We start from the raw sequence: 14394 nt of genomic DNA on the forward strand, positions 1-14394 counted from the left end.
AGGAAAGCCCTTCCAATGCCACCTAGGGAAGATTAGGGGAGATGAGTTCCAAAACCAGGTGACAGCATCTCTCACACCTCCCTGGCTGGTCTACCTCACCAATAAAGATGAACACCGATACCTAATCCTATTAGCCATTAGGATCAATTAACTCCCCAAATGCACTGATACCATACTCATCATGAACCTTTTTTGTTTGAATTATAAACAATTTCCCATGAAGACTTCTTTTAGGCAAAGATGACAAGTGAATGGCAGTGTCGCAGACCCTTTCAAAGTTAGGTTTCTTAAAAGACATTTGTGCTTATACGTTATATCTTATTAGTCTGTCACTAGTCAACTTGCAAGAATTTTAAATGCTCTTAAACACACTTTTTAGGTGCCCCTGGCTGGTTCAGTCAGTAGAATGTGCGACTCTTGATCTTGTGGTCCTAAGTTTGAGCCCCATGTTGAGTACAGAGATAACTTAAAAATAAAATCTTCAAAAACAAAAAAAACTACACTTTTAAAAAATGAGATGCTCACCCTGTAAAAAGTATTTCTTAAACTATGGGGCATCAAAATCACCTGTAAAAAATGAAGATTCTTGGAATCTACCCTGGGCTGAAAGGAAACCTAGAAGTACTTTTTAAAAAGAAAGTCCAGGTGATTCTTAAGCATACTAAAGCGAGAGCTGCTGCTAAAATCTGCTCTAAATGAGCTATACCAATCTTGGACGAGGCTTAAATTGCAATAAAAAATCTGCAGTGTGCAAAATTTTATTAATCTGTCTAGAAAGAGAACTCTTTGATGGGAGAAGTTACTATGCTTACATTATTTGATTCTAAAAACCAGCTGATTCTCAAAGAATTGAGGAAATTTATAATAAAATTTAAACAGGAATCACTGAAATATAAAGATAACAATGAGTATGGACAATAATAATTACAGCAAAAAAAAGGGTAATACACAAAACAATCAAACATTATACTTACCCATGAGGTACCTAGCAAACAAGGCAAAATAAATGCAATGAAATACAAAATCAGTAGGATTTAAAAAGGCTGCATTCTGCTTTTCCTGTAAATAGTGGACAAATTCAACACAGTTTTTATTAAAGATTGTTTCGTCGTGTGCAAACTTTTATATCAATTATAAACAGGTAAGGATATAATTCCACAGGCATTACTTCATGGATAAGCTAATGCAGCAATCCTTCTTCATATATAAGTTAACTCAAGGTTGATTTGAATGCAAGTCAAAATTTGAAAAAAACTGGCCTATTTTCAACAATCAGCTGTCTCTCAATTGGACTTTTTTTTTTTTTTTAAAGATTTTATTTATTTATTTGACAGAGAGAGAGAGAGACACAGAGAGAGCAGGAACACAAGCAGGGGGGAGTGGGAGAGGGAGAAACAGGCTTCCCGCTGAGCAGGGAGCCCGATGTGGGGCTCGAACCTAGGACCCTGGGATCATGACCTGAGCTGAAGGCAGACGCTTAACGACTAAGCCACCCACGCGCCCCTCTCTCAATTGGACTTTTAACTGGAGGCTAGTAGTCAAGTCAAAACATTCTTCTGTAAAGAGGTTATGTTGTATTTTTCTCCCAACGGAAGAGAATTCCAGCTTAGAACAATGTAAGGGCAGGTGTTATTTCAATAACCTCAACTTTATAGGAGCTTACTCATATTGGCACTGCTTCTCTGAGACAGGTTAAGAACTCTATACTCTTGCTATAAAACAGCATTTTCTATTACATGTTATAATGAATATTTGCTGTAAATATAACTATGCCCACTTTAGAGTTATCCCTGGGAAATTGAATTAATCCACTAGATGTTGAGTATACTCTTTGACCACTAAAGCACTGGTTCAATATAAGGATTTTTGTTTTGGCATAACTACTGTTTAGTACGGTTTTTTTGTACTGTACAAAGATACAGCAATTTCTCCTCACTCCTGAGATTGTTCCTAAATCTTGAAAGTGAATTCATGCCATTAGCAAACACTGAACGATCTTCATATTTGCTGTCATAGTATTAGGTATCTATCAGGCACATCCAAAAAAGTGGAAAAAGAAGCAGGGCAATCACAAAGCCTTATTATATTCCTTTTGATACTGTACAAGCCGTTCCTTCAGATAACAAGTGCCACCTATGCTTTTCATAAATGTGAATGAAGTTTGCCAACTTTTAAATACCAACATAGAATTCATGCCTAGTTCTTAAGATTCTATTCTATTCTTGTGGCATCAAGTTGACAGATCAATAAATGCTATGAAAAGCCTCATAATCTTGGCTGTTTTTAGAGACAGAACAGTGTAACAATACACACTGATAAAACATGTAACTCTAAAGTACACTTTCTCATGCAAGAAGTTGAGAAGACCATAGAAAAGTTTTCATGGGACATCTAACAAATTAATTTGTTTCTATAATTTGAAGATAAAGATATCCCCTTCTGTAAAACCAGTCGGACTGTATTTTGTATCACTGTGAGGGCAATAGCCTTGAAGAGGTAGATTAAATAGGTCAGCTAAAATTGGGAGAGGGGGTGACATGCAGGATACGATCTCAACCATTTTTTTTTTTCCAATTCAGAATGATTAATCAAATAAATTACAGCAAACAGGAGTAAAATAGCTCAAACAGGTGAAGTTCTGGACGCTTCAAAATCATTTTGGCAGAAAGAAATAAATACGAGAGAGAGCACAAGCAGGGGGAGCAGCAGGGAGAGGGAGAAGCAGGGACCCTGAGCTGAAAGCAGACGCTTAAGAACTGAGCCATCCAGGCGCCCCTCTGTATAGCATTCTATAGATATTCTATAGAAACTCAAGTCTGACTCTTAAGTCATCATTAACCTGTGCAAGTATGCCCAATACTTTTTACTTTTTTAAAAACAAGTTGCTTATAAGGAGATATAAACCTAAATTTCTCCTGAGGTCTGCTTAAGATGTCATCTTTGCTACGATCATGAGGAATTTTTTTTTTTTTGTATGTTTTTAATTCCTGGGAAAAAGTATAGGAAGACTTTTCCAGAAAGTAACTAGAAAATGTTAAATAGTCTCTGGGTCTTTGTCACACACAGTTGTGTTCAAATTGTATTTCTAGTGTGTGTGTATACACCACTATATACTATACACCAAGTATATATAAAAAAAAATCTAGTAAAATTTACCACACACAAACACAAATAATTAAGACTGAATGAATTGCACAAGGGATTATATTATTTTACCCAAAATTTTGTAGTTTAAACATGATCTCAAAAAATAAAAATGAACTCAAAAGCAAATCAATTGAGTTAAGTTTATACCTAGTAGCCCAGTGTCTATGTCCTCTTCAGTCTTTAAATTCTCAGCATGTAACTCTGTAAATACAAAAAAAAAGGGGCTTGAGTAAAAAGGATGATTTTACAATTTGAATGGTAGCTCAAAGGCTGGGAAAATATTGTGGAGTTGTGGAAAGTGCTATGGAGTCAGAAACAAATGGGTCCAAATTCTGATTCCCATTTACTAGCTATGGGACCTTCGGTATGCAAAAAAAGCACGTATGAGTCAACTGCCAAATATACACAAAGTTTCTTAAGAGTTATTGTGAAAATATTTTAAGTTTATTTATTTAATCTCTACACCCGGTGTGGGGCTCAAACTCAAAACCTCAAATCACATGCTCTTCCCAGGACTGTCAGCCAGGTGCTCCTGAAAATATATTATGTAATGCAAATTACACAGCCTATTAGGTTCCTTTCTTCCATTCTCAAAAAGTAAGCACAACTCAGTGTCTTCTGCAATGGATTCCACTTACCAAGTTTTGTGACTTAATGATAAAAAGGAAATCTCTCACAGCACAAGGGAAATAACCTACTAAATTCTCTCCAAGATACAGTGAAAAAAAGAGGAGGAGAGTGAAAGAGGAAAGGAACACTGACACCCATATATTTAACATTGACAGGTGATACCCAGGATCATTGTATAAAGAGGTTCACATTAACTTGCCAACTTGTCTTGTGTATGAAAATCAAGCCTAAGTTGTTAGCTGCCATCTGCGACCCAGTAGGAGCTTGGAAGCAATGAGGAAAAATTAAAACTGGAGCTAAGCTGATTTAATTCTACTTAGTGAAGTAAAACTAACACTTGAGTGGCAACCTGTTGGGTGCTTCTCATAGAACTAAAGTAGTTTTTGTTTTAATTTTTCTTTGTCAATAACTTGGCCAAAGTCACACACGAATGAGAACTGAGATTTAAACTCCAGTCTGATTCTTTCCACTGTAATATAAATATCCACCCATATAGTTTACAGTATAACCTTTGAAAAATCTTTCATGGCACATCTCTTTCTATTCCAATCTGGCTGATTATAAACATCACACTCAATAAAACTAATAATCAGAGAAATAATAGGTTATCTAGCTTCTCTTATAAAACTTTATCACTACACTCGGTTTAAAACCTAATACAAAATCAAGAGGAGCTAATTATCTTATCTATATAAGAACTTTAGGCTGTGGGATGGAAATCCTTTCTGGAATTCTGTGCGTGTACAAAGGAATCTGGCTAGCAAACCTTTAACCATTTGTGGATTAAATAAAGTCTTTGAATATGTATAGCCTATTTTAATCGCACACACTTTTCACCCGCCTTTAATGATTGTTGTCTACATATTGCTTAATTTTGCCAACATTTCACCCCAAGTGTTCACTGACTCTATTGTTTCTTCAAGAGTACCCATTTAATCAAGACGCTTTCTTAAGGGTCTCCTAAGCTTGGACCAGGGTCCTCCACCATTCAGAAAACAAAACAAAGGAGATGAGCAAAGAAAGGTGCCAATGAGGACTCTGGGTGAAAGCCACTACCAACTTGCCGGCCTTTGATGGGGAGGAGAGAGATGAAAGGCAAGAGCCACGTCCAGGCTTAACTTTACTCTGGACAGACTTTCAAGGCCGGAGCTTCAGTACCTTTTACGATCAGGTAGGCGATGGCGAGGAGGAAGGCGAGGAGGATGGCGAACAGCAGCGAACAAAGAATTGAGAGGACCTGGACCGGCCACCGCCGAGCTTGGGCTCGGCCGCCCGCAACCACCGAGAAAATGCCATTGCGTTTATCGGGGAGAACTGGAGACCCGTCCCCGTCCCGCTGGAACAGAGAGCCCTTTCTAGGCTCCGACGACGCCCCGGCCGAGAACTCCGCCCGCAGATCACGGGCCACTTGGTCGCATCCGTCCTCCTCGTCCACTTCACCCTCACCCCAACTATCCCCCTGAGCGAAGGCGGAAAACGGAGGCCGGGAAAACGTGACAGGGGTGTCGAGACGTCGGCGCAGACCAGCCGAGCGCCTGCCGCTCTCCACGAACGACATGGCGGGAAAGACAAGAGGGCCAGCGGAGGTCGAGAGAATCCCACCCGCCCCGCCCCGCCCTCGCAGTAGCCAATCAGCGGCCAGGCCCCCCCACAGCCTCCACCACCCGGGGTTGGCGCGCAGGGGTGCGCAGAGGTGTGCAACTGGGCGGGGAAGGTGCAGTGGGATCTAAAGAAAGGTTGGGCGCCCGTGGGCCAGAGCACTACCCCAGCTCAATAGGAAGGAAAGGAAGCAGAGAGGTGCACAAAAAGAGGCGAGCCGAGGCCAAAGGTAGCCAAGTCTCCTCTCCCCGCAGTGCTTCGTCCCGGCCAGAGACCTCCGCCACGGCCGCGTCACCTCCAGGCAAGCGCGCGCCCCGGCAGCCCCAAAGCCGCATCTTTTCGACGCCTGGTCCTAGCGCCCGCCCATACCCCTCTGATTGACATTTCCGAACCGATTTGCTTTCTCCCTTCTTCCGCTATACGGTCCTACTCCTCTCCGGCCCCGTTCTCCCCTCGCCTTAACTGCCCTTCCCTCTTTTCCTTTCGCATTGTTCCCCCCGCCCCTATCACAACTTCCCTCCACGCTATTCGACACGCCTCCTTCCCTCCCCCCTCCGCGGGCTCTCCAGCTGGTGCGTACGGAGCTCGAACCCTCTCCTAAGGAGCCCTCCTCCTCTCCTGTTCCCCGCCCCCTCTCCTCCTCTTCGAGCGCCGCGCGCGCGCCTGGCCCCGGCCACCGCTAACGCTAGAAGCTGCTAACCCCACCCCCACCCCACCCTATCCTACCCCGGGCAGCCTCAGGTTTGTGGGGCGTACGTAACTCGGGCGGAGGGAGTAAAGGTGGCAGGCCCCAACTGCCCCACCCCCTACGGGGTGAGGTGGTCTAAGCTTGGGAAGCTGGGACACGGTTGTCTTCCCTTCCCCGGGGAAAGTTGGTGGAGTTTTCCCGGCGGAGGTGCAGAAACTTCCTCCGTCCCCCAACCCCCCCCCTCCATGCAGGCGACGCCGAGTGAGGCTGAGGCTGGTGGCGAATCGCTGCAGAGCTGCGTGTCGGCCGCGCACTCTGATTGGACAGTGGGGAAGCCTGTCAGCTTATTGGCCCCGCTGATCCCGCCCCGTAGCGCAGGGCAGCCTTTAACCTTTGGCCCCAGCGGGCGCCAGCCACTCAGATCGCTTCTTGTTGGTATGTGTAGCGGCAGTGGCCGCCGGCGGAGCAGTCTGAGCCCGACGATGAGGCCGGGGACGGGAGCGGAGCGTGGAGGCCTCATGGTGAGTGAAATGGAGAGCCATCCTCCTTCGCGGGGTCCCGGGGACGGGGAGCGGAGATTGTCCGGCTCAAGCCTCTGCTCCAGCTCTTGGGTCTCTGCTGACGGCTTCCTGAGGAGACGGCCCTCGGTAAGGGATCGGTGGAGCAGGGGGAAAGCGGCACAATGAAAAACGAAGTCAGAGAGGCAGGAAGCTTTTTCCAAAAGGAGAAGAAGATAAGAGTGGACGAAGAAAGAGCTCGAGATGGTGGGCTACGTAACGAGGAAGAGAAATGGAGAGCGGGGATGCACAAAGGGAAGGTTGTGGGTCCTTGGAAGTTCTTACTGGGCTTGGCCTAGACAGATGCGCGGTGGAGGTGCTGGGCCTTGGGCGGGGTGAGCGTTTTGGAGAGGTAGGCCCGCTGTAGCAGGGAGGGGGGACGCGGAACCTTGATTATGTAGACTTCGAAAGAGGCTGCCAAAATCTGTTTTCACCAGTAGTAGTGGTGTCTGCAAGGGGTACAAGCTGGGAAGATTGGCAGGGGCTAATTACCTGGTTTTAAGACCTGGAACAATGGGCACACAGGTAAATAAATAGTTGTCTTTTAAAAGAGAATTAAAATGGATGTATTAGTCATTTGTATTTAGGGTCTGTGAGTGATAGACCTTAGTCTGAATTTTTTTTTTTTTGGCAGAAGTAATTTTACTTGTGTTGAAGATTTTATTAGGAAATAATATGTATATGTGTTAGGAATTAAGTGTCCCTGGGTACCCATATTGTTTGTGTTCTGTTAAGACAAGGTCTTATCTGAATTAATATGGTAAATTCTCCTTTCAAAGTTTAAAATTAACTTAAAAACAAATTTAAGAATAGTTACTGTTAAGACATTAACTAGCTATCTTCTGTGTGAAATAGAACAAAGTTGTGGTGTTTCACCCATAACAGTTTTTAAATTGGCTTTCACATACGTGTTCCCCAAGTTTAGTAAGCTAATTAGTAACTGATTAAAGCAGGCTGCTTTAAAAAATAATCTATACTCTAGCTGTCCAGTAATTACTTTAATTTTTCCCATTTCGTTCTGTAATTTGGTCAGTTGCAAACTCATTATAAATACTGGTGGGTGGTGCATTTTAAGATAAGAAAGTATAAGCTAAGCCAATAATTGAATCACACATTAGTCTAATATTAAGCCACTGCGCATAACCGATTTGTGGAAATCAGATTTTTGAGAAGCACTTGTTCTTAACTTGCTAATTTTTAAATTGTCCCTATTTTTCAGATGGGGCACCCTGGCATGCATTATGCCCCAATGGGAATGCACCCTATGGGTCAGAGAGCGAATATGCCTCCTGTACCTCATGGAATGATGCCGCAAATGATGCCCCCTATGGGAGGGCCGCCAATGGGACAAGTAAGAATGTTTTTGTTTTATTTTGTATTTGTTTGTTTATTTTTGCCTGTGGTATCATTGTGTCAAGATTTAAAGACCTGGGTCGTTATTTGCAGCTGTTTAAGGATTAGTTTATGTCAAAATAATATTGTCAAATAAGTCAAATGTTGAGTCATGACACTAATCAAATTTTGAATGTAGGGAAAAGCCTTCTGTATGAAAGATTTATTTTCTACCACAATGAAACTAAGAGTTCTTTTTTCAAGTAACTGTATATGTAGTCTTTTTAGTTTAATAACTTTCTTTTTCCAAGTATGTCAATTGAAGTTAAGGTTTGGAGAGTGAATATTATTATATAGGTCAACATAACTTATGTCCGTGGACCACATAAATGCATAGAATCTGAAAATAACAGTTGCTTAGGTCTTTGCCTTAGAATAAAGTTTATTCCTGAAATAGCTTCTTCTTGTGTATGTGTGTGTATGCGTGCGCGGTGGGGGTAGAGTAGGGAGATTCTACTCTAATTTGATTCTTCATAGGACAGTGCCAAATAGGTGGTTCATTTTCCACTTACACTATTTTGTTTCTGTTTTGTTTTAAATGCTTATTGCTTCTGCACTCCTGCTCTTGAGCTGTCCCTTTCATCCCCCAGCATAAATTGTAAATGGACATTTGGTGGGAGTGATTTAGATCAAAAGGTTTTAATGCTGACTCAGTGAATTCAGTAGAACTGAGTTCCTAGAGAAGCATCCAAGAAAGGTAACAGGTTCAGTTACCATGAATAATTTTAAGCCCCGTGTCAGGTTCTGTAATACACATATTCTTTGGTGGCTGAGTTCTTTCCATTTGAGTATCTCAATAAATCATCCAAAATTTAGGCTGATAAAATATATTGGAAAGCCAGTCAATTAGGTATGGTCTTTTTGCTAATTAATACTGTTTATGTTGATAATCACTTAAGCCTTGATATTTTTTAAGTTATTGGTGAAATTGTAGTGGAGAAAGGAGCTTGCTTTGTGTCTTTTTCTTTTAACTTAACCTTAGGAGTAGAAGGGCTTAATGTCAAGTGATTTTCTTCTTTTTTATTTGTAATGTAGCCCTTAATTTTTTATAAAAATCTTTATTCAAAGACGCAGGCCCAAAAGATTTCTGCCTGTAGGAGTTTTGGGGTTTTTTTTGTTTGTTTGTTTGTTTTGTTTTTTTAAAAAGAACCATTTATTCTGTTGTTTAGAATAACACAAGTTTTAAAACTCCCTTAGGTGATGGAGAAACAACTCGGATTCTTCTTCTGTTTCTTTCCATCTCTAAGCAGCAAGGAGCTCTTCTGGTTTTCTTAGTAGAGCTGCTCTAACTAGATAATGAGCTTTAAAAAATATTTATTCTTTAAATGCTCTGGTTCTTATTTAAAATTAGTTTCTTTCCACAGAAAGATAAAATAAAACAATTTGCTACTGCCAGATGCTTCTCTCTTTTCTGGGGCCTTCTGTTTCCATTGGGCCAATCAAGGTAAGTTTTGCAAGGGATTGACCTGCTTACCCTTGCTGTAATGGTGCTATTGCACTACCAAACCAAGACACCAGCTAGTCATTTCTAGTAAAATGCAGATTTTACTTACTTATTTTTTTAAAGTACTTTCGTGTTTCACATTGACATAAGCTGGTCACAGTTTGCTTTATGGCCCTTTCTCTTTAACTGTATCAGTGACCATCTTCCTAGTAAGGTGACTTGCTATTTGGTACACATCTGTTGAAATACTCTGAATTTTACCTTGTGGTTTTCTTCTTTTTTCCTAGACCAGTATATGCCATGTACCTTTAAGTGTACCTGACTCTTTAGATGTTTAAAAGTCTCTCTCTCCCTATTGGCTCCTATTAGGATAATGGACAAATGATTTAAGAATCCAGCTCTAGGGTCCCAAGAGAATCCTCATTGTTTTTCCTTAAAATTAGATTGTTTCTTTTTTTCTTTTTAATAACTAACTTATATGGGGCCCAAATCTTGGTAAAACCAATTCTTATTTGAGCTTTGGTAACAGACTGGGAGGGCATGGATAATTAAACATACTAAGTAATCTAGAAATCTAATTTAAAGCCCTGTAAACAACTTGCTTAAAAATAAAAGTTGACAATTAGCAAAATTGATCTTTTTTCTTTCTACCCACTCTGAGGTATTAATGGTCAGAAGTTAATGAGAAACAGCAGGTTGCCTATATAGTTCACTGTAGTGACACAAAGTTGGTAGGGTTCTGCCATTCAATTTTTAAAAATCAGTTTATGGATTTTTTAGACTTTGGTACTGAAGGTTATGGAACCTTCATGTATATTGCCTAGTTCACATTAATATCTCATTCTGGGACCAGCTGAAAATGAAAATTAGTGCCAGTCTTACTTGTTAAGTGATTCTGGTCTTTGGAATGTTACTGAACATGACATGAAATTTTAAAACTTGTTTGTAAAATAATATGCAGACTGGACACAATAACCACATACAGAAGCCAGAAGTTAGAATTTTTCAGATGCATCAAGTTATTTAGGTTAAAAGAGTATTATGGTTTTATGGAAGAGTTTTTTGTTTTTATTCAGGAGATAATCTACTGTGCCCTTTTTAGAATTCAGGCTGAGTCTGTTACTACTGAAAAATAGATTTCAAGTTTATCTCAGTTATCTATTGTATAGGTTACATTTGCCTCTTACTATATGTTCATACAGGAAAGTTGTCCTACTTTTACAGGATTATAGAATCTTATATCTGGAAGGGACCTTGAAATCTGTATAAACTTTAAAACGGAAATTAAATAATGGTTTATCACTGGTTAAAAAACATTATTAATAAAGTAATTTCCCTGCTTGGTGGCAGTACTCAAAAATTTGCAGTAGAGATTTGCCTTGAGATGTGATTGTATGTGAGGCCATTTTTTACTTATTAATGTTTTGCTTTTAAAAGGTTTTCACATCTTACTCATTTTTGTTGTTGTTTCTACACAAAGGACATGCAAGTCCTACCTTTATCACAGGTAATTTTGCCTTCACTGAAAGCCTAAGAGAGCCCTCCTACGTGGCTCTTTCTTTTTTAAATTTTTAATTTTTCTTTTAATGAGAAAAGTAGAGTAAAAGACTTAAGGTCTCTTTCAGCTCTAACAACCTACGGTTCAATTCAGATCATTTGATAAGAATAGGTTATATGTATGAGATTTTATGAGTTGATATGGACATAAAAACAAAATTCTTTTAGTAATGCCTCCCTGATTCTAATCATTCAGTACTTTTTTTTTTTTGCCTTTGTTCAATAAATTGATAAATGAATGCTTTTCACAAATGATTTTGATTTTCTTGTTCTTACAATGAGTGAGGCAGGCTTTAACAGATCTTGAGTCTATTTCTGCTGCCATCTGGACCCAAGTAGTTACACTCCCATGCCCCGGATACTCTTTAACAACTTTTGAGCTGGTTTTCTTGCTTCAGGCCTGCCCCCTCAAATTCTTTTAGATTTCAACGTGTTGTCTCCTTGCCCAAGAACCTCCAGTGTTTTTCTGTTACCTATGGTATAATGTGTAAATTCCACAATTTAATTTTCAAGAATCTCCCAGAGTACAACTCAATGCATGATTCTGAGCTGCATGTCTTCACACTCCCTAATTTGAACCCAGGCTGATCTTTTTATGATATCTGGACTGATTGTATTAGTTCATGACTGAGCTTGTGCTGTTCATGCTCTCCTGCCCACAGCTCACTACCACCATGAACTTAACTTTACTTAACCTCAGTTCTTCCATTTCAAGTTCTGCCTTCTCCCGGAGATCAGTATACTTTGCCCAGCATACACCATCCCTTCAAATTATTAAAGTAAAATCCTGTGAAATCTGCCTGTAACTCTGTTTCACTTATTTGGGATTCAGTTTTGATTTGTTTTGTTTTATGGTATATTTGCTCTGTCTTTCCAGCACGTAATAGACTGTAAGCTCTTAGAGGGCAGGGCTTGTGTTTTGTACCTTTTTAAGAAGTCCACAGGTGCTGAGCACAGTTCTTGGCACAGCATGGGTGCTCAGTAAAATACTTGTTGAATGAATGAAACAAAAACATTATTCTTTCCTATATTATAGGCCATGGAGATAGTAGATGTTACGTCTGACTATTCCAGTGGTTACTTGTGACTTTATACTGTTACAACTTTGTTCTTATTTTTAGTGTTTGCCTCTCTATAGTTGTTTTTTCATTTGATAAAAATGGAAGGTAAATGTAATGGTTTTTGGTGGATAAAGCAAAAATACATATTTCCATTTATTTTAAATTACAGGCAAATGTATTTCTATCTGTCTGACTTTAGTGATGGTCTTTTTAAGTTTTACCACGAAGTTTTCCATACCCTCGGGGGAAATGATGATTTGGAATATAGGCCTTCCAGAGAAATCCAAAGTGTTGGTATCTTAGATTTATCTGACTGACTGATTTGACCAATTGATTTGTTCCTGTTGCTTTTCAATTACCATTATTTTGGGTATTTACAGAATCCATGCTGTTGAATTGGTCATTAGTAAGTGACAAAAAGGCTTTTTCCCCACTTAGGTTATTTGCTCATAGTTTTTGAATTTCTAACTTTGTATATGCATTTACATTATCCAGGCAAGTACTTATTAAAAAATAGATTGACCCAGACCTAATGTGTTTGTATAACTTCTAGGCTGTGTATGTAGTTCGATTTTGATAGATTTACAGATGATACTATTTTCTTTTTAGATAGCATTTCAATGAAATATGAACTCATCTATTTAAAAACTTTAGCTAGAGTGGTGTTTCTGAGTATGGAGAGTATTTGGAGAAATCTAAGAAGACAGTGTAAGTGTGGAAGAATGAACTGTACTCTCCTCCTCCTTTGAGATTCACAGGGCACAGTATTTTCTAAAGATGCTGAGAAGTCTCACAGAAGTCTTTTAAACTGTTTTTCTCAGTGTTTCTTGGGTGGTTGTTTGGTTGGTTGGTTTTTTAACCATCTTCCCCTCCCCACTTACCCAGACTCCCTTACCCCTGTTATGTGTTTATTTTGCTTTGTCTAGCATATTGCATGGAATTAATGTTGCATGGAGTTAGCATTTTGGGAGAAATGCTGTATTGAAGCTGTTTTTCCATTTAGTCTGGTCTTTAGGAGGAAAAAGGCAACATCGAAATTAGTATTAACAGATACGATGAAGCACTTGTACAGTGCAACGAATGTATTCATTAAGTAACAGGATTAAAAAGGAAAGAAAACAAAACTCAACAGGTTAACAGGTTGATTTTTAATTGGGTTTGTTAAAAGTACTGATGATGTGACTTAAAACCATCATAAAATTGTGTATCAGTTTTACTGTGTATACACAGTAAAGCTAAAGCTATCTGTGTATATCCCATAGCTCTGTATTAGGATGTTTGTTTTTAACTAGAGAAATGATAAGACTAAGTTGTGAAGGTTTTTAAGTAGGAATGAGTAGATTACTGTCTCATATAGAAGTTGTTAATCTTTCATTCTTACACCTTTTTCCATACCTTCATATTACTTTTAATCAATAGGCCTTTAACTCTCTTGGCTGTGGTGTTAAAGATGTGTAATGTATATATTCTGCACTGAAAACTTAACAGGCATTCCCTCACATGCCTGGCTGAACTTTATTTTCTCGTCTTCTAACTGCTGATTTGGCTGTCATGGTTATTTGTAGACATTTGGAAGTTTTGTGGAGATGAATCTTTTATATTTCTTTTCTCTCTCTAGTCAAGTAATCGTACATTTCTTTCGCTTGTTAATGAAAAGTTAATTGTAGTTAGTGGTAGTACTAAAGATAATGGTGTTTTGCATAATGGGCTTTAAAGAAAATCTACTTCTAATTGCTTCTTTTTTAATTGGTACAGTGCGCTCAAAGTGGAAATCTGAATCTTCTCCAAATCTGAGTGATGCTGGTAGCTATCTGTGTCTTTTGAAGGACTAAACATGTCAGCAAGTGAGGACTGTTCTGAGTTGAAATATAATTTATCTTCAGCTTTGATTTTTTTTTCTTAGAACTTATTTATCTTAGACTTAAAAAAACAAAGTTCTCACTACAAATACAAACATAATTTTACTCCCTAGGGCCTGATCTTCTGCTTGGGTTAAGACATTTTAAATTATCTTTTGATTAATGAATGAGCATTAAGTTTCTCTTCAAAAACATGGGCTTTGGTATAGTTTCCTTGGCCGTGTGATAAAAGAAAATGGTTAATTTTCTGAAAGGTGATTTTTCAGTAATTTCAAGGTCATTACGTATTTATTAGCATATATTAAATAATAATAGAAAATTTTTCTTTACAGAAATAAGAACTGTCTACATAAAGTTGTCTACTACAGGCGTTTGAGTTTCTGCTATATGTAGATGTACCTGTCCTCTGCACAAGTACTGTGTACATAAATGAGATGTACTCCTTATTTTAAAGGTGCCC

At 39.2% G+C, this 14394-nt stretch overlaps 2 protein-coding genes across 10 annotated transcripts in view; one reads left to right on the forward strand and one right to left on the reverse strand.

Annotated features, from left to right (window-relative positions):
- The window catches only part of ARL6IP6 (ARF like GTPase 6 interacting protein 6), a 29829-nt gene extending 24352 nt beyond the window's left edge, over positions 1-5477 (reverse strand). Inside the window, exons 1-2 of the mRNA XM_025855890.2 lie at positions 4936-5477; positions 3295-3348 (exon numbers count right to left, since the gene is read on the reverse strand). Of these exons, the coding sequence (XP_025711675.1) occupies positions 3295-3348; positions 4936-5335 (454 nt within the window). The 5' untranslated portion in view covers positions 5336-5477. The remainder of the gene's footprint in view (positions 1-3294; positions 3349-4935) is intronic.
- A 37-nt stretch (positions 5478-5514) lies between these two features.
- The window catches only part of PRPF40A (pre-mRNA processing factor 40 homolog A), a 55890-nt gene continuing 47010 nt past the window's right edge, over positions 5515-14394 (forward strand). For 2 of the 9 annotated variants that reach the window (XM_025855837.2, XM_025855845.2), the window contains exons 1-2: positions 6389-6711; positions 7841-7972. In XM_025855837.2, coding sequence (XP_025711622.2) covers positions 6502-6711; positions 7841-7972 — 342 coding nt within the window. In that variant the 5' untranslated portion in view covers positions 6389-6501. Of the gene's footprint in view, positions 5678-6309; positions 6712-7840; positions 7973-14394 lie in introns of those variants that run through there. The other 7 variants (XM_025855851.2, XM_073884065.1, XM_073884061.1 and 4 more) reach the window with 6 other exon arrangements.

Source organism: Callorhinus ursinus, unplaced genomic scaffold, assembly GCF_003265705.2.
Source record: "Callorhinus ursinus isolate GAN/ISIS: 27379988/994484 unplaced genomic scaffold, GSC_fseal_2.0 scaffold2, whole genome shotgun sequence".
NCBI classification, from domain to species: domain Eukaryota; kingdom Metazoa; phylum Chordata; class Mammalia; order Carnivora; family Otariidae; genus Callorhinus; species Callorhinus ursinus.